Raw genomic sequence first — 20107 nt, forward strand, 5'->3', positions numbered from 1 at the left:
ACAAAAGACATGAACGGCCTTAATACAGATCCTTACTGGATTAGAGATCCCTAGCAGCCATTAGGAGCAGGAAAATTACCATAAACAATTTCAAATGCGAAAACATCCTAAATTCGAGGGCAAAGCCTCAAACATATGGATTTTTCAAAATTACATAATTCGAGTTATAGAGGGATAAACAAGTTTATTCTATATCAGACTTGGCATTAGAAGTTTTGTTATCGATAGTGGACTTAATACCACGTAAAAGAGGAGGGTTTTGTCTCGTGTCTGGTACTATTTAGGCCCTTAAATCCCCCATGACTCGAATTATTTCATTTGAAACATAGGTGAATATTTAAGAGGCTTATTGCACGACTTCAGGAATGTTTTCGAATTTGAAATAGCGGTAACTTTAATATTCATGATCAATTTTGGTCAAGAAATAAGTTTTGCTACCGACAGTGGACCTATAACACGTGAAATTTTGTATAGTATCTTGTCTATTACTATTCAATACCATCTTAGCTCGAATTATTTGAATAAAAGTTAATAATTAAAATCAACAGCTGTTTGCGTAATAAGTTGCACATTTGCCTGTGAGGCCGCTGGTGTGGTAACCCGTATGTGTGTCTGAATGTCCTTTTCGTTATTGTCTTTGTTAGTGGCTGCTGCTGTAGTCTGCTACTAATGGGCTGCTAGCTTCCGACAGGCGTCTACGAGGTACGTGAAGAGTGAATCCGAAGTGGCCAGAAATAGATGATTGGGATAGTCTAGAAAACGTTCCTCTGACGATATCGTTAAAAAGCATAACTATGGGGCACACAATTAATTGTGGTATATTGTAGACTGCTTAATTTAAAACCATTGCAATCAGTCCAGGATGTAATTTTATACTACTTTTCATTACAATGAATGACATTTTAATTAATCGTCAGATGTCCACCAATCAAATAGACTGGCGTCTATAGCACGTGACAGGTTAGATGCGACACTCGAAAGGAAAAGAGGCCGACCAAAACTATAACTAACATGCTTACAAATTTTCATCCAGCGACGGTTATATGTAAGGTATTATATTCCAACTGATCACTGTTGTTTCTCATGAAATCAAACATGTTTCGGGTGAGTTGCCATAACCTTTCTTGCTCCGTGATAATTGTCATGATATTTTTGTCACTAACTATGGTAATAAAGTATTAGAGTCATCACCGTGTGCAATGAACCAGATTATGAACTAAGAAATATTCATTTGAAGATTTCTCATTCTCATCATAATGCAGCAAATTCCGAAGTCAGTTGCCTAGAACTAGAATAGAGAGACCACCGATCGCTATTGTTTCAACACAAGAAGTCGCCTGTAATTTCATGTAGCTTTCTGCATGACCCACAAGGAAGAAGAAGATACCAACTCCCAACATAGTTTGATAAAGAAACAATTTTTAGCCCAATGTTTGAAGTTTACCTTGCTGTTTACCGTTAACCTTGTAGCACCAAAGATAACACTTAATGATTCATATTCAACGGTTTCCGAATGACACAAAAGTTCAGAAGTTTTCATTTTTATATTCTCATAAATAAATTGGATCCCATGCATGCACGAAACACACAATTCCCCAGCTTCAGAGTTCATCCAGATGATTCGTGCAACTGATCACCGATTCACACAGAGATTACAGTAACTACTGTAAAAATCTTAAAGTTTTGTACGACAGTAAAAACTGGATCTTCCTGACAAATCTGATGATCCGGTAGCATGTGCTATTAGGATAAGGATTACATTATAAGAACTGAGGATATGTGTAATCCCAACAAATGCATCAAACTGGAGGATTTGTTGGGGTTACATATCCTCAGTTCTTACTGTAATCATAATAGCACATGCTACCGCTTCATAGCACGATCCAGTTTTTACTTTGGTACAGTACTTTAAGATTTACAGTATAGTTACTGTGTTCAGGCTGTAGCCTGTGTGTATCTGTGTGCACTGATTGAACCGAAACGAAACAGACTATCCGTCCGTATCTTTGATTTTTAATTAGATTAAACATGAATTGTTAATGACCGAGTGGGTGGTTGGAACAAGTAATAGAGAAGTGATTGGAACAGAAGCGTGGGAGGTCTTCAGTTCTGGTGTATTAATTATACATGTTTGTGACAATTCGACATGCAGAGATAAGCAATTTTACTGAATGGCTCACCATGTCAAACCATCCTGGTACGATTTTCATTGAGAAGACGTGATATTGCAAAGGTCTTTGAACATTTATCACGTTTTGACAATAGCAGGGTATCATATTTTAAATGGTAATTTGCGCTGAAAATATATTCAAACAGAGGGAAAGACAGTTTCAGGGATGAATAACTTCATAGGTATACACTTTGAAAGATTTACGCGTACATTTCATTTATTCAAAATGTTGTTTGAAATGTTTGAAATTGTCCAGTAACTTTACATTAATCCATATGTAACCTTTCGAAATGTATCACAATTCATTCAAGTTCAGATAAACAAAAACATGATTAAGAAACAGCAAAGCTTTTTTTCTAACGTATACTTTACAATCTTATAGAACACCCATGGTGGTCTCGAATAATGTCCATTAAAGGTATTGTAGCGTTGCCACCAAATTGTAGAAACTTTAAACGGAAATCTTCCACCGTAATTTGTATAGACATTTTAACGGAACTGTTTAATGTTCAAAGAATAACATAGTAGCTCCAAAATAAGTCACGAAACTACAGCTATTAAAAGTGTGTTCTATTTATTAACGCAAAACGCTAAATTAAAAGGCTATATAACAACAAGCTAACTAAAACTGACTGAACAATAACTAATAGCTGACAACTTACAACTGACAAGTAACAACTGAACAACTAAAAAACTAGCATGCAACTAACAAGTATAACATGTATAGCAACTCACAAGTAACTCGGACTCACCGACTACATCCCTTTTTAAACACAAATCATGCCCAGGTACTGATCCACTAATCTTAAACTAATCCAGCTGTCTTCACACCCCTTTTACAAAGAACAAGATAAGCGTATGCATGCAGTAAAACTTTCCCAGGCTTTCAAATACATTGAAGACTCGCCCCAAACCGCGTGCCGCCCTGTGAAAAAGTTGCAAGTGAAGTTTTTCTCTTGTCGCTACAAAATGCAGACTGTAATGAAACGTGATACCTTGTTATCTTTAGCTGGACCTGGGATGTCCATCGCTGTATCGTTGGTACACTGTGCTGTGGGTATTGACCGCAGCTGTATGTACTGTCTGTACACTAGTGTCTAATTACCGACGGAAAGCAAGCTGTAGGTGTATTTTCTGCGATCGATGGTGGTGTCTATAGCACTTCTGTTACACCTCATACGAAACTAGGTCAGATTACCGGCATTAGACGTTTCTTTTTGCGCGAGTCTTTACACCATTTAAATCAAGATCAGCTACTCAAATGACACTTATACGTATGGCTCATTAGTTTTTCAATTCACACTAAAAGTTTCTCAGTAGTAGGCTATAATTACAAAGATTACATATGAGGCCCTCTAATTACTGTCATCTAATAATACAATGGGAGTAAACAAATTTGTGTGAGAAAAATCTACTTTCTCACCACCCCGAAAACACTACAGTATATTGACTTTCAAGGAAATTAGAATGATTATTGGTCGTGTTTCAGTGGATTAATATTACTCAGAAAGTAAATATACATGGTCCCTCTAGACTGAGGGGGAAGTCAGGTTCACGTTCTTCAAAGTGAGGATATTTGCATGTATGGATTCTTTTTTTTAAATTTGTTTTAACAAAGCATCTCCTTTTAATACGTTTCAATTCATTCCATATGAAATTTGCTTCTAGCATCAGCATATCACAACAAAACCATTCTTAATATACAATATATACATCTAAAAAAATTGTGACTACCAAAATTGAATCTTCCATGGTATCAGAGCGTCTATGCCATCCTGTCCCGAAATGAATGAAGTATTTAGAACGAAATAAATTATTATATACATATATATATATATATATATATATATATATATATATATATATATATATATATGTGTGTGTGTGTGTGTAGATATAAAGTAGTTATTTAATACCTTCATTCGACCGAACATGCACGTCCTTTCGAAAAGTAACGTTGAAACTATCGTTAAGACATACGTTCAACGTGGACGTATTTAAGGCATTAAGGCCTAAATCCCATGACGTTGCATACATGGTTAAATCTATAACGTAGAATGTTTGTTGCTACAAGTCTATATGCACAGCGCATTATTGAAAGAAATCAATTTTTAGTGCCACGCCCTGTCTTGTATAAGCAACTGAAAGATGTCTTCAAGATTATTGTGACGGTAACATGCTATTGATGTTTCTCACAAAACTGTTTGATTGCTGACTAATTCTTCAGTTACAGAATACTATAAATGTGTTTTTTTATAATTATGACAATAATCGTCATTTTAATCGATCGTAGAATATTACATTAGCATCCTTTCAGAACTTGGTGGCGAAATATTTTCAAACGAGCCCCCAAAATAGCTCAAACCTGCAGTACACAAGGGTTCGACTGCCATTTCAACGTTAACACTATTACAGATTAGTAGTTCAATTAATATACAAAGAAAAGAACAATGTCAGTGTCTTCTGATTTAAAGAAGAGTTAACCCAATTTGATGAAGTAAACATTATGTTCCTATGACTCTCCATGCATCAACTACCTACTAAAATACTAAAAGCAAATGGCTTAATTTTCTTTCAATTACCTCATAACTACCAGCAGAAAAAAATCTACCAGGATTTGATATCCATCGTTAATTAAGTTTTCAAGACTTTTCAAGACTTTCGTCGGGATTTCCATCCTGTACTATCAACTGAGTATTCTCATCGCAATGAAGGCAATTAACACCTGGGGATTTACCTTGGATAACGTTACTGTACATATGATGTCCATGATCACCACGAAGGGAGTCAACATGGCGCCCACCAATGACGTAACAGCCTACGTCAATACTGCTGGCATTGCATTTATCAGGCGTTTTACCGTGCATGATTTCAACACAGTTCTGGTATGATCTATCAGTATCATCGTGCTTGCTAATTTCTTCGTGAATGCAGTTTTGATATCCGTCGTCAACCGCATGAGAACCAACCCGATTTCCAACTTCATTTTCATACATTAATTCCGTCATATTGTCCTCACTTTGTCTGTCTACTTTGTCAGTCTTTCTTTCCATGACGTCAGTGGTTTGGGTGGTCTCACCTGACAGGTTGTAAGTGCTTACGCCACTGCCCAGGTACTCCGTCCCATCACAGTTACTCGAGACGCCAGAGTCTGTTGTCGAAAATATCTCTCCTGTCGAGTGACGGTCGTCCTTAGATGTCATTGCCTTTACCGTTTTGTCTTCGGTATCGACTTCTTTCGAAAACGTCTCTCCGTTTAACTTGTACCGTTTCCCGGGATCTGTAGTTTCTGGACGCAACTTCAAAACATCAAACACCTCTTTCTCTTTCTCTATTGTTGGAGGTCGTCTTCTTGTAAGATATTGGATCATCTGTTCAATGAAAATGCAGCAAAAGAAACAAGAAATGAGAGAAGAAAATGAAAAAATGAGTATCTTTTAGCCTTGAGATAATTGTTATTGTAGCCATTGCAGCCATGTAGCTTATTCCTCCCGGACGAAGCACTCGACCGTACGCCAGACATATACAAATTGGAGAAATAATACAGTTTGCCATTTGTATGAACTACCAGATCAAGTGGATAGTTTTTATTTAAGAATAAAAGAATAACATTGCAATGTGAGGAAAGATATCGGTGAAGATAATCAGATTCTCATACTTCAGTCTTAAAGAGTCTCAATATGTGTTCGCTGTTGAATTTCGGAAAACAAACTTCCAAAGTAGATGCAATGTTTCTTATTCTTAATGCACTCTGACCAGGTGGGTTTAATAGAGATAAGCTGTTCGCAATCGAAAGAAAGAAATTTATTTTCTGTTGCCCTTATGGCGGGAACGATTTACCGTAAAATCACTGCGACCGCCCATGTCAGCATGTTTATTACACAAATGTAAACAAAATAGTCTACACATGCGGCCGATCAAGATTGTAACGCAGTCCTATACTCGTATCATCCACTTTTTTACAATGCCACGGAGGAAACGTCTGAAAATCTGTTTATTCATTGCAATGGAAGGAAATGACACAATTTCGCAAGCTACCTCGGTAAGACCGAGAGAAAGATACAAGAGCAGGAACCATAAGACAGGCTTGTCACGAAAGTAAGCCTAGGCTTAAACAAAACAGTAAACAAAACAGAGAGATTTGATTGGCGTATGATCTGTTGGGCGGGGCTTGCAAATTTTGATTAAAGCTTGGTGAATCTACGGACTCGTTAAATAAATCTGACAAATTTTATTCAGTTCAAAATGTTTAACGACATATAACTCAATGAGGAAAAATGAATATTAATATCAACATTGCATTGAACGGTGTCGTTTTCACTGAACTTTTAGTGCAGTAAGCTGGAGAAGTCGAAGTTTATATTTGGCAAACAAGTACTGTGACTTTAACGTAAAGGTTTAGGAGTTGTGACTTAACCTCCGCCACGTACCACGATCTTGCGCAAGGTTTATTGCTTCCTCGAAATTGTTAATGTTCACGTCCTTAAATAACGATTTTATTTTTCCAAGCAAGGTAGTCACGGGCCTTCCTATTGGTTTAGCAGTGTGTATCAATGCTTCTCTTAAAGCAAACTTTGCTGGAGCGTCCTCCTGGAGTCTTGCTACATGACCGAAAAATCTCAATCTTCTATGTGCGACAATGGATGACTAAGGTGTTTGGTTGGTTTCATTGTAGAGCTCATCGTTTGATAACCAATTGTTATTGGTCAATCTAATGTTGAGAATATTACGAAGTAGTCTCCTTTGAAAAGTGTCAATATTGCGATCAAGATCCTTCGTTGTGCCCCACAGTTCGCAATTGTAAAAAAAAAAAAAATACTCTTTAATAAATCCTCGAAAATCCTAAGCTTAATTTTTCGGCTTATGTTTTTGCTTTTGAAAATCTTGACAGTGTGTTGAAAGCACCGTTCATTTTAATAACGGGTGACCATTCTTATATACTTACTCTAGCTTCTGGCATTATATAAGGCTCTGGAAGATGACGACTCAACATTTTCTTCCGTAAGACAAAAGCAATTCGACAAAGTAACAGTAAAGTCAGTGTTCCGAAAGAAGGAGCCAATACGTACAGAACTAGAAAACAAGCAGAGACAAGTATGAGGTGCCGTTTATGACAAAATTATAATCCAATATATAGGTTATGAAACCATATATATATATTTACGGCTCCTCATAGACAAGCACGATCATGTTAAACAAAAGAAAATATTAAACATGTTACAAAATAAGATCATGTACATTTCTAAGAGAATTTGTTGCTTTTTTTTACGGTATGCTAACGTACAAGAGCCAAACAACACACATGTCGTATTATTATATGGTATGCTGGTATATGTATTGAAGGCTAACAATTTCATTCGCTTTATTTTTTTGATAATTTACCACATGGCTTTCCATTCTTGATAACATTTATATACGTTTATATCATATAAGATATTTCTTCAATGTTTTTTAGTTTATTATTAATCTCTTCTATTTAGCTCCTTGACAATCGTTTCACTCCCCCCCCCCCTAAAGGGGGCTTGATCGCAAATTGGTTGGAACTAAGTATAAAAAAATTATGTCATGAATTTCATGTTATCTAAATTGGATCAGTAAAATGTGGAAGAAATCTGTGAGTTGGTTAAAAATAGAAGTCAAGAATTGATCATTCTTTGGATTGTGTTTGAAGATGAAATTACGATATAAAGTTACCTATATTCGGCGGTGGGAATCCCTTCAAAAATAACACAGCATGAATGGTTGACCACCCTGCACTCGTGGAAGCATAGAGAAGAACATCATAATCTATGTATGGATCTGAAGTGAAAGGGAACGTACCGTATTTGTTGAAAAATGATTTACATCATTATTTTATGATTATTACTTTAATATCGGAAGGAAATATTGGTCTACAGAATGACAATTATTATGCCATCTCAATGAACCCCCTCCCTCTAACGTGCACCTGACAAAGTGGAATAAAAAATGAAAAAGTGAAGAAAAAAAATGATGCGTCTGTATACTCTACAGTTTCTGCCATATGTAGTCAATTTCCAGTCAAACTTCATTCTTGTTGTTATTTATCTCAGTCAGTCCCTGGTGTACCTCTGCTTAATGAAGGTAACGAAATAACATGAAAGTATACCCTCTAGCTGGATTTGTTTTCTACATATTATAGTCATCAAAATGATGTGCCATTTACCTTCTAGTTCCACTGTCGTCTCTCTTCCACTGACGTTCTTTTCGCGTACTGTATGTCGAGACAAGTGTTCAACAATCAATAGTTTGTAGCCTGTGATGATACCATTCCTGTCGTCTTCTTGTGGGGGCTTTAAGATTGGACATAAACAAATGTATACTATGATATTATATATATATATATATATATATATATATATATCACATAATATACTTAACTAAACTATCATCATACTGCTACTCGGAGTTTCACGTGTGCGGCTCGCGCACCGATCATCAGGCAACTCTATATATATATATATATATATATATATATATATATATATATATATATATATATATATATATATTTATATCTTTAATGAAAGAATAACATAACTATATAAAGTATTATACAACCGAATCGAGTTTTATAGTTGACGTCGTCATCGAGTCAACCAGCGTTTGACAGAAATAATCATTGTTGGATATTTACCAATTACAAAGCTGATATTGTATATATATATATATATATATATATATATATATATATATATATATATATACTGGTACTACGCCGATATGGTTTGATCTTGTATATGTATTTTAGATCCTCCTGCAAGCAAGAACTCGCGAAGAAGCCTCATTGGCTTATCAAAGCCACAAGCTGACCGAAGTGACTCTTAGAGTCATATTTAACGCCCATGATTATGAATTGTTAATTGTCAACAACTCTGTAACTGGACGACATACATTAATCTGGGAGTGACTAGAACCGGGGACCTTATGATTGAAAGGCACCGGCGTTAACTACGTACGGAGCTAACACTCCAAGTCAATCTTGACAATTAGAGACAGCTATCAGAATGTGTACATCTGCAATCAAAGTTCCATTTGTTGGGCTATGACACATCAACAACCAAATCCCGTCTAATGTCTTCGCTTCGAACTAATTCGAATTACTTACAAACGAGCCTTGGTGATCCCACTATCATATGTATATATAAGGGCGGTATATGTGCAGGTGTAGGGAGTTTCATTTTTAACTAAGGAAAATAATATTTGTATATAGTTACTTACATCCCATGATAAAGTTACGGTCCTTTCTTTACGTCCATTTATTCTCGAATCCTCTGTTTTCGTTAGATTCAATGGAGAACCAGATGGAACTGTATATATAATAATAATAATAAATAAGTTCTTAATGTAGCGCCAAATACCAAAAGGCCTCTAGGTGCTTTACAAAACCTAAAACAAATAGAAACATAAAAAGACAGAGAAATCAAAGGAATAAGAAGTCTAGAAAACACATAAACGAAAATTAAACAGTATGTAAAATACGAACATAAAAATCTTAAAACACGAGAAGACTATAAAACAGACCAAAACCTATAAAAAAAAACAATATTTTTATATAAATTAGTACCGTGCATTGAAATTTAAAGATATAGATATAAGCCGTTATTTTCGTTACTGAATGCTGTCACAGAGACAGCAAACTGGGGTACCTTGGAGTTTTAAATTGAAGAACATTAATGACAGTTGCAATAATTATACACAAGTTTACAGGGGCGAGCAGCGATGTGATAAATCAGAACTACAATTGATATCACAACAGGAAATTCAGTAGATGCATGGTCATGCGAAACCTTCCCGAGACAAGTTACAGGTAAGAAATAGTATGGTGGATATTGTTTGTAACGTCATCATGGTATTTTATTTCATTGATGTCCTTGAAAAGGTATAATTAAATAAATAAATCGAGGATATAATTATGTACTCTTCAAAAGTGGAACAACGTACTAAATATAAGTTTAACCAATGTGTAGCATTGTAATTTGGGTGTATAAGAAGGTTTGTGGACTTTGAACTCACTAAAGGGGGGAAATGATACACAACTTATAATGTTCTATTTTCAGACTTTGATATCTCTTGACCACAAGTGACCTTTGACTTTCAATAATACATTTCGGAGATCGTATCTGCGAGCGCGCATTGTTCCTGTCTGTGACCTTTCTGTAGGATACAGGTCAGTCGGTAACCATGCAGTGAAATATATAATCCCACTCCGGAATATTTCTAACATCTTAAGTCAGCGAGGGCATCTATTTTACCTAAACTGTTTCTCTTTTTAAACAAAAGATGTTTGAAATATAAAACATGTATTTATACGATCTAACTTTTCCAGGTAACATATTTACTACTAACAACTGTGAATTTCGAATATATGTATGCTATCTATTGAGTGTGGTATGTAATGTGTACAAATATAAATAAAGTAATACACTTACATTACCGGAGATTGAGAAAGGATAAAAATTGCATTGATTTTCTTACAATGTTACAAAGCCGAATTCTTAAAATTGTTCCTCATATAGCTGAATTTTAAGGCATTTTAGGGCATTTTACGACTATTGAGGCGAGCTTCAGGATGTATAGCCAATCTAATAATATAAGTCAATCAGCTTACCTTTCGTTATTGTGAAGTTACACGATAACGAGGAAAAGTTGCCATAGACAGTGCCATACCTGGCGTATTTAAAACGGACTCGATAACACACTTCGGTGTGACCCGGTAATTCAAATATTTTCAGTTTTGGAGATGTGGTAACACTCCTTTCGTTCTCTGGTCCAAATAGCTCATCCTGAAGTAGAAAAACAAAACATACTTTGAAATCCCTCTGTTGAGTTGCAATTAATTTCTGGCACCAAATGAGGCAGTAATGAGTCTCTCCATCAAATCTGAAGCTTTTTTTTTTAAGTTTCTCAAAATATCCAACAAGAAACGTTTATAATTATAAAACGTATCTAAAAATACAGTTTGCTATTTTTCAACTTCTACTTTTCTCTTTGAAAATAAATCTTCAATTAGCAAGCTGACTATTAACCTATTTTGTTATAGGATTTATGTTAGTTCTAGTTTTTGCATTTTGAACTAATCGCATACTTCCATGGATGTCATGGGCATTGTGCTACCCATTGCATAGTATGATCAAAAAGATATCAAGAAACGTCAGCCGCCACTATATACTTGACTCAGCCGCAGTTAACCCTGCACGTGATTTTGGTAACATCAGACACTACAGGTGTTGGCAGCACCGTTGGGGGGGGGTGGATGGGGGGAGATCATGGCCTTTCGTTCCGCATTTCTCCTGCCAATATCGCTTCTTTACCATGATGTATTCTTCCAAGGAAGTTCTATTACATTCTTAATTTCCCTCCAACTCTCACTAATTGTGAATAATCCTATATGTATCATTAATATATTGGATTAAGTCGCTTAGACATTTTCATCACTTTGGATATGGATTTGGATAAACTTGGTCTAATTTGACATCTTGTTACGTAGTCAGTCTGCCAGTTGGACCGACTGCACAGTGTAGTACTCTGGCTCCACCTCTCTCGCTCTCGCTCTGATTCCAGCTAAATACTATATATATACACCTGGTGTCAGTTGTTAATGTGCACTCGATCATTTCATTACCTGTATCGTAATTCTATCGCGTTAGGTTCATTCTTTCACAAGTTAGTTGAGTACAGTTTTAGAAAATATATTAATGTTTATTTCATGTTTTTAGTTTTTTTTTGGTGGAAACTCTCAGAGGCTATTTCTGTAGGTATATGAATTCTTTCCCACGCCGTTACAATGGTCAATGGGATATATTTTTTCCCTACATGGATGTTCCGCGTCTGATATTTTACGCAAATCTTATTATCAATGAAAAAGATGAATGTAAATGAAGCTTCAAAAATAGCTTCAATTGAAGGTGAAGGATTCAGAAACCAACTTTCGGTACCTCATTTCTATATACGCATCGGTGATGTTATGCTTATCACATCTCAAGATAAAGAAAAAAAGAAGTAACATACTGTTTTGCTATCCTCATCTGCTCCGCTAGACGGAATGTGTCGCTCGATCTCATAAATGTTCGTGGATCGTACACCCCACGAATCTGGGAAGTCAAATGTAACGTTAAAGGACTCATTGCCTGTACGTATAACCCTCACATTCACAGGTGGGTCCGGTATTACTGTTGGAAAGAAAGAGTAAATATTTTAGTATGTTTATAAGGATGGAATCAGTAGGAAGCTACAGATATCAACCGAGGTGCACATAATACAGTAGACAGATATGGACGGGCATTTAAATTTTGTGCCTTCTGCAGGACACTGCATGGTGGAATATGGCGGTATTTCATTCATTATTATTCATTATTATTTAATAATACAGTGTGAAATAATTTCATCTATATTTAATACACACATAATATAATAATAAAAGGCTTATGGAGGAGTAACATTATAACTATTTCGCCTTCTTACAGGACACTGCATGGGAGGGGAAGGGGGGGGGGTATAGTGTTATGCCATTCATTGAAAATAACGTCTACCTATATTCTATTTAATAACTGAGTCCTTGTGAAACAACCGTCATCGATACCAACATAGCACTGCATGCATAAAACATAAAATTACCTTTTTGGTTCAAGTTCAGCTGGACGCTGTGTGTCTCAGATCCATTTTGTCGTGCTGTGATTTTATAAATATTCCCTCTTTGGTCTTCAAGCGAAATCTTTTTCTGAACCGTGCCCTTGGTACTGATGCATTTCTCTTGGCCTACCTGAGTCAGACCATGACTGTTTACAAGCAGGTGATATAATCCAACAACACAAAACAAGGAGAATGGAAGAAAGAAAGAAAGAAAAAATAACAGATCATGGAACTTAACGTTAGCTGTTATAGTGGTTACTGCCAGATATAGATGTGACCAGTCAACAACGGAAATGCCTAGACAAGAGTGCACTTCTTACCATGCAAATCGACTTGTTATCAACATAAATTTGACGTCCTATACCATTCATATCCTAACACTAGGCCTGATGAGAGGGACGTAAAGGCTATACAGCCTCTGAGCCCGGAATCACTTGGGGGGGGGGGGGTATATCATAAAAATAAGTGTATTTTAATTTTTCAAAATAGATTAATAAGGACAAAGGAAGATCGGAAGGACGGATAAGGTCTCTATACATTTATATACTTACAAAAAATTTTCCGCAATATTTAAGCAAACCTCGTCCGTCGAATTGTCCGCTTTCCTTGCGAAGCATGAGATGGTCGTATTTGGACTGTCGTCGCACCACAAAAGTTGTGAATTGTCTGAAGATGAGAAAGCAGAAATTGGAACATCCAAAGGATTGAGAGGTTGGTGTGGAAGCGTTTAGGTGTTCTAACAGCTCCAATAAATAAATTTGCTTTATTAGCAGATGATTTTCACTTTAAATAGATAAGGCAACAAAATTGGGTAAAATTTTATGGTGAAGAAAAAAGTAACATTTCTTTGCAAATTGTTCTATTGGTAACTTTTCTAAATCTCCCATGGACAATCAAGAGCGTTATGGACTTACGTGTGACAATGTCCACCAGTGACGGTACGAGAAACTGACAGATATCAATTGAATTCGACAAATGCCGATTTCTCGTTAGATTTGACAGTTTCTACCAATCATGGGCGTTATATTGCAACATGTGACATTATTCTCCAATGAGAGTACGGGAAACTGAAACAGGTCAATTTAAATCACCATATGCCGATTCATTCCAATCAGAACCCAAGAATATTCTGAATGAACCAACTTGATGAAACGAGAAATTAGCTATTTGTCAGGAAATCTTCAACCGTTGATACATCCTATCAAGGTAGAAATGACGATTTTGTCCAATGAGAGCACAAGAAACTGACATTTAATTCCACATATGTCGATTTACAGATTAATAACCGTGCGCACCATATATGTTATACACAGTAACAGCAAGGTCATGGTCAAACTTCACATTGTGCTTTTAGCTTATACAGTACAGTGTATATTGAAATATATGTCGTCGACTGACTATACCGAGTACCCCGCTACTCGAGTAACCGATTTATCGATCAGTAGTCGCCAATACAGATTGCGAAAAGAGTGGTCTGATTCAGTGGCATCATGCCCAGTATTTCAAAGGTGGGGTCAAAAGTCAAAAAATGGGTCAAGTATGGACCTATATCACAGAGCATACTGTGCCAGGTAGAATGACTTCATTCTTCCTTAAATAAATGCTAGAACTAACGATGCATGTGGGGAGCCACGCCCCCACCCCCACATCTCCCCCCCCCTTGCGCACTTCACAAGTCTGATCCATAATTTCAATACTATAGTTTGACTGTATCTCCTTCATATACTTTTCAGATCAACGAATTAATGCAGAGGGTATTTGGTACTTTGCGAAAGTGGGTATACTTATGAAAACTGATTTCGCTCGACACAACTAGAAATCAAACATTTACCGCCGTTTTGAAGTAAAAAAAACCGGGCTATTACAAAGGTACAGTTGGACTCATAAAATTTACTTACCAAATCGAGCCAGCATATAGATACATTGGCCTGGCTTTTCTATATGAGGACCTCATAATCTCGTAGCTAAACTGAGCATTTTTTTTCAATGAAATTGATTACTTTTACCTTAATTAGACTTAATGTGTAGTAACACAGTTGCTTTTTCTTCAGAAACACATGTAAAGTGTTGCTATACTCTCATCTGAACTGAACAGTTTGCATTTACAACGTGTGAAAGGCAAGATCACTCTGTTCTGCATGGTGCATGGTGAGTCTTTTTTTTTAAAGGGGGGGGGGTGGAGCTATACAAAATACTTGTAACATTAAAATTTTAGTCGGGTATCTACGTGAAATTGTTTGAAATATTGAACTGATTTGTCACGGCAGTGAATGTTTTCAAACAAGATACTATTTAAGTCATGCATCATTCTGAAGTATAGGGATTGTAAAAATTGTACACATTAGAAAACTGCATGGAAACCTTAAGGAAGTGCAAAACGTATACTCTCTGTGTATTTCATTTATATAAACTTCTACAATTCGTGCAGAATCACCGTTATCATCAAAGACATTCATGTTTCACTATAATATATCACAACAAATCAGGACGTACATTGAATGTTGAAACAACAACCATAATAAACAAGAGAGCAAAGTTTTCCATTTTGTATGTTGCCGTCTTCTTATTAACTTTATCCAATGAGTTAGATTGGCAAAAAAGGAATAATAATATGCTTTTACAAGAATTTTCTTGTATAAAAGAAACGTCATGGATTATTTTAAAGTTATAGGCTCTATAAGAGACAAGGACGACGTATAAGGAACTGGCCGAGACTATATGGTGGACCCAAATAATAAACAGATACTGATTCCCCCCCCCCCCCCACCCCCACCCCATCTCACTCCATGTTCAACTAACCACCGCAGCCCGAGCTACCGGTTTTTCATGTCAAAACTATTATGTATTGAAGACTAATTCCCTGCCTTTGTCTAATAATTAAGTCATGACGATATAACAAAACCCTGAGACGAATTTTCAATATTACAAAATAAAGGTTTCGCATTAGTATGTATACAATTCCATTTTTTTTTTATCATCTATCAACTTCAGAGAAGATTGCTCTATCATACATGCTTGCGTCTGCTATAGAATAATGGTTGGAGTCATTAAACAATGATTTGTGCAAACTTGATCGTTTTCTTACCCGTGACTGTCTGAGAAGATCCACACATGGTCGCCATGGCAACGGAGAGGAAGGTAAAACACAGTATTCTCGTCATCTGGTGAAGTAAAAGCAAATTGAGAATTAGTGCCAATTCTTAGATAAATGTCATATTTCTAGATAACGCCGATATAGATAGAAACCCTTTACCTAAAAGTAGTGAATTTCGGTGTCCAAATTGCATAATTTAGCAGTTGACAAATTCCGTTTTTAATTTGTGTATTTGTCACGAGTTTTTTCTTTCTTCTGCTGTTTCTGAGAAGGAACGTTTTTATGGTACTTGTTTTTAGCACGGATTGAACAAACATCAGTCCGAGAGCAGGCGCGTATCCAGGGGGGGTGTTGAGGGCGCGCCCCCCCCCCGGGTAAGAAAAAGGTGAGAGAAAAAAAGAAAAGAATAAAGGGAAATAAGAGGGGGGAAAGAGAGGAGGAAGGAGAGGAAGGAAGGGAAAAGAAAAAGAAGAAAGAGAGAAAAAGGAGAAAAGGGAGAAAAGGAGGGAGTAGACGAAAAACGCCAAGACACCGGGAAGTGAAGAGGAACAGTCATAATTACAGCGCTGATCACTATTACACAGGGTAGCCAGTGACAGATCGAGGATTTCGGAGGGAGCGCGCGCCTCACCCTACCCTAAAACTCCATTCGAACTCGACCGAGTCGTCTGGGAACATGACGCTTTTCAGTATTAGACCAGGATCTATATGCGAACTGCACTAGACCTACGTCCTTCAATGCAACACTGCCATCCAGAGATAAAATGTTATACACTCCGACCTGCTAATTGTTATCCCAAACCTAGTACCGTAACTCTTACAATGAATCTAAATATAAATTCCGAATGCAATTGGAGAATTGAGCACGTTTTCTGTGAATATCATGTAGTTGATCCAAGGGCGTATCATGGGCGTAGGGGGGGGGGCGGATGCACCCATCACTTCTTGAGATTGTTCCCATCTGCATGAAAACGCGCGCCCCACAACCCTACGCCCACCCGTCTAATCGCTTCACGATGAGTTACGAAACTTAATTAATGACCTTCGCCCGTAGTACCAAGACCTTGACAAACTCCGGCAACATACCACTTCTATGGCGGGCCATCAGTCTCAAATCATGGGGAATCGACTTCTACCGATTTAAATCGACATATACCAGTTTAATTCGACATATCATCGATTTAAATCGACATATACCAATTTAAATCGACATATACCAATTTAAATCGACATATACCAGTTTAAATCGATGATAAGTAAAATAAATCGGTATATGTCAATTTAAATCAACATCTATCAGTTTAAATCAATGATATGTCGAATTAAATCGGTAGAAGTCAATTTCCTTGGACTTATACCAGTTTCTAGCAACTAAACTTAAATTGACATATACCTATTTAAATCGACATATCATCGATTTAGCTCATTAACATATTTCAAATCCCGATTTCGGTGATGATTGACATGTTGAGTTTGGTTATTTTGGAACTATTTAATTATTCCCCCGCTTTGTCAGGTGACTGCACGTGATGTATCTTCCGCCATACACTTCCGTCATACATTCGCCATACATCGATAACAAGTGATCGGGTTGTGTATTAGTGACGTCTAAAGGTCGTGCACTGATTTACATGGAGTGTGACCACTCCCGACTTTGGAATTTCCCAAGATCAGGCCCGGAAAAAATCCCAAGGGCACTGTACTGTATGGTTATCTAGCAATATCTAGCGATATCTAGGGATGAAAATCCCATGATCTTCCCTAAACTGAAGGCAAATAGAAAATCGAAGCCTTCAATGTGTAATGAACTTCAAACTGTGCGTCTTTCGAAATGAAAAGAATGTGGGGCAAAGTAGCGTAACTCCTATGGGCTCGGACCGTGCTGAGCCGGTGGCCCCGACCAAAAGGGGGCCCCTCTGTACTGATGCACAGAAAAAGGGTACCTCTTTGGATAGGGCCCGTTTTACTGGGAAAGGAACACTCATGCAAGACTGAACAAGACAATATACATATTTTCACGTGAAACGGAATACGGATATCATGATCATGGGCTCATTGGGTATTAATGTCTGTATCGAGCTAGTTGTGTTAATTATTATTATAATGAAGCAAAGTATATAATTAAAAATCCAATTCCAGCCAATGTTGTACTGAGTACAACATTGGAACATATGGTTTTTTCAACAATTCTAAAACAATAACCCAACATCCAGGGCGATTGACAATATAGCTCCCGGCTGCGCTTCTGTAGTTTGGTCGAACGAACAGCAAATTTAAAAGCGCTTTAGAAAATGCAAAGTTAAGGTGCTTAAACAACTTGTGTGAATTGAACACATGTTTTCAAAATATCTCTTCCACAATACTTATGCAAATTGCATTCACTATTAGTGATCAGATTTCAATAAATATATAGATCGATAACGAAATCATTTCCTAACACATTTATTTTTAATCTAGCACCTTATATTGTTGACCTTGTAAAAATAGGCCACTGTTACCTTGTTACAGTACTACACAGAGCTTTAAGAACTCTGAATATTTGTATATCTTAGGCTAAAATAATACGGAATAACTTACCATAAGTGCCACAAACCTGTCCAGCTTCATTTAGATGATTCGCCTAGACTGGGAGTACAGTAGCCAAACACAGAAGTCGTTCAACCAACCAGCCGTAAATTTTGGAAAATGATTTGAAGTCGTTCAATGTCTGCCTTTATATGAACCTTTTGAATTGTAGTTCAGCAAGTGGGTGGTCGGCACGAACAAAGATCCCGTGCTTTCACATGCATGGAAACATAGGTCACCGAACCAAGATACGAGATGCGTTGGAAATGTCCTTACACAGATGGAAAGATCATTGGAGGGTGGGGGCTCCGGTGGGAGGAGGCAATATACATGAAAAATTAAATAAGCATACAGTTTCGTTGAAACTTTCTTCTCACTGTTCATTAATATATATATATATATATATATATATATATATATATATATGTGTGTGTGTGTATACATACACACACACACACACATATATATATATATATATATGTATGTATATGTATATATTTACATAAATATATATATGTACATGTATATATATACATATATATATACACATGTGACGTTGCGAATTAAATCCGTCTAATTGATTTGTTACTTTCTCATGTAATCTTCGTACAGTGAAATCTGCAATCTATATTGGAGAGTTGCATAAATTTGCTCAGTTCCAAGTTTGATTTCGAGACGGACTCGATAGGTTGTTGATTTTACAAACGAAGAGTTAGGTTTACATGCAGTTTAAAGTAGCATGATATATTTATGTTTAGTCTCTCAATGTCTGCCACCGGGATGTCCCTTTAACGTAACGTTATTAGACAGTGGCGTAGGAAGGTACTTTTGAGTGGGGGGCTGAAGACTGATGGCCGGCCTGGGGGAGGGGTCTAAGGGGAGGGGTTGTCCCCCTCCCCTTTGGAATTTTTTTGCATTTCCAGGTGGCCTCAGATGCAATTTGGTGCAATATAGCACACTTCAACACCCACTCCATTTTGTAAAGAATTTTGCATTTTCACCTGGCCTTAGATGCAATTTGGTGCTTCAAATGAGATTTTTTTCTCATTTGGAAATGAAAAAGGGGTTTTCTGACTTGCGGAGCGGGGGGGGGCGGAACGGTACTTCCGCCCCCCCCCCCATATTTTTCACTGGGGGGGGGGCTGGCGCCCCCAGCCCCCCGGTTCCTACGCCCTTGTTATTAGAACAATGATATATAGCCACAATGGATGTTTTCCTCTTAAATGCATATATACCGTGTAACCATCACCAATAGCTACCAAGTATTTCCTCTCGTGGTTTAACCCACAATGCTGTTTTCTCTTTTTCTTTTTTTTGATAAGTATGAATTCTACTAATATATCAAATAACCATTTGATATTAGGTTTGGATAGCCGCTTCCTTTTTTGCATATATTAATCGATAGGCCGTGGAAAACAACAGACGAAATGCGGGGAGTTAACAAGCGGTTAACGTAAACTGGATGAAAGTACGGTTACAGATTTCATTTATAAGATATATTGAAGAGGATGTTTGTCACAAGCCTGCAACTCGGGAAGGATGCGTCAAACATCTAGGTAGCAAAACTATTACTTTGGCACGGTTCTTCCATCAAACATATTGTCTATTACTTCATGTCGCCCGCATTC

The 20107-nt window shown here is 36.9% G+C and overlaps 1 protein-coding gene across 1 annotated transcript; it reads right to left on the reverse strand.

Moving 5' to 3' along the window:
- Positions 1-2360: 2360 nt before the first annotated feature.
- On the reverse strand, positions 2361-18662 carry LOC139966536 (uncharacterized). Its single transcript, XM_071969657.1, has 11 exons — positions 18492-18662; positions 15906-15981; positions 13372-13486; positions 12806-12966; positions 12200-12360; positions 10800-10974; positions 9410-9498; positions 8355-8481; positions 7865-7969; positions 7116-7243; positions 2361-5541 (listed from the first exon to the last, which is right to left on the reverse strand). The coding sequence occupies exons 1-11, from the start codon at positions 18519-18521 to the stop codon at positions 4813-4815; spliced, it is 1896 nt and encodes a 631-aa protein (XP_071825758.1). The 5' UTR covers positions 18522-18662; the 3' UTR covers positions 2361-4812.
- Between the last annotated feature and the right edge of the window lie 1445 nt (positions 18663-20107).

The sequence above is a fragment of the Apostichopus japonicus genome, chromosome 4 (assembly GCF_037975245.1).
Source record: "Apostichopus japonicus isolate 1M-3 chromosome 4, ASM3797524v1, whole genome shotgun sequence".
Lineage (NCBI taxonomy): Eukaryota > Metazoa > Echinodermata > Holothuroidea > Aspidochirotida > Stichopodidae > Apostichopus > Apostichopus japonicus.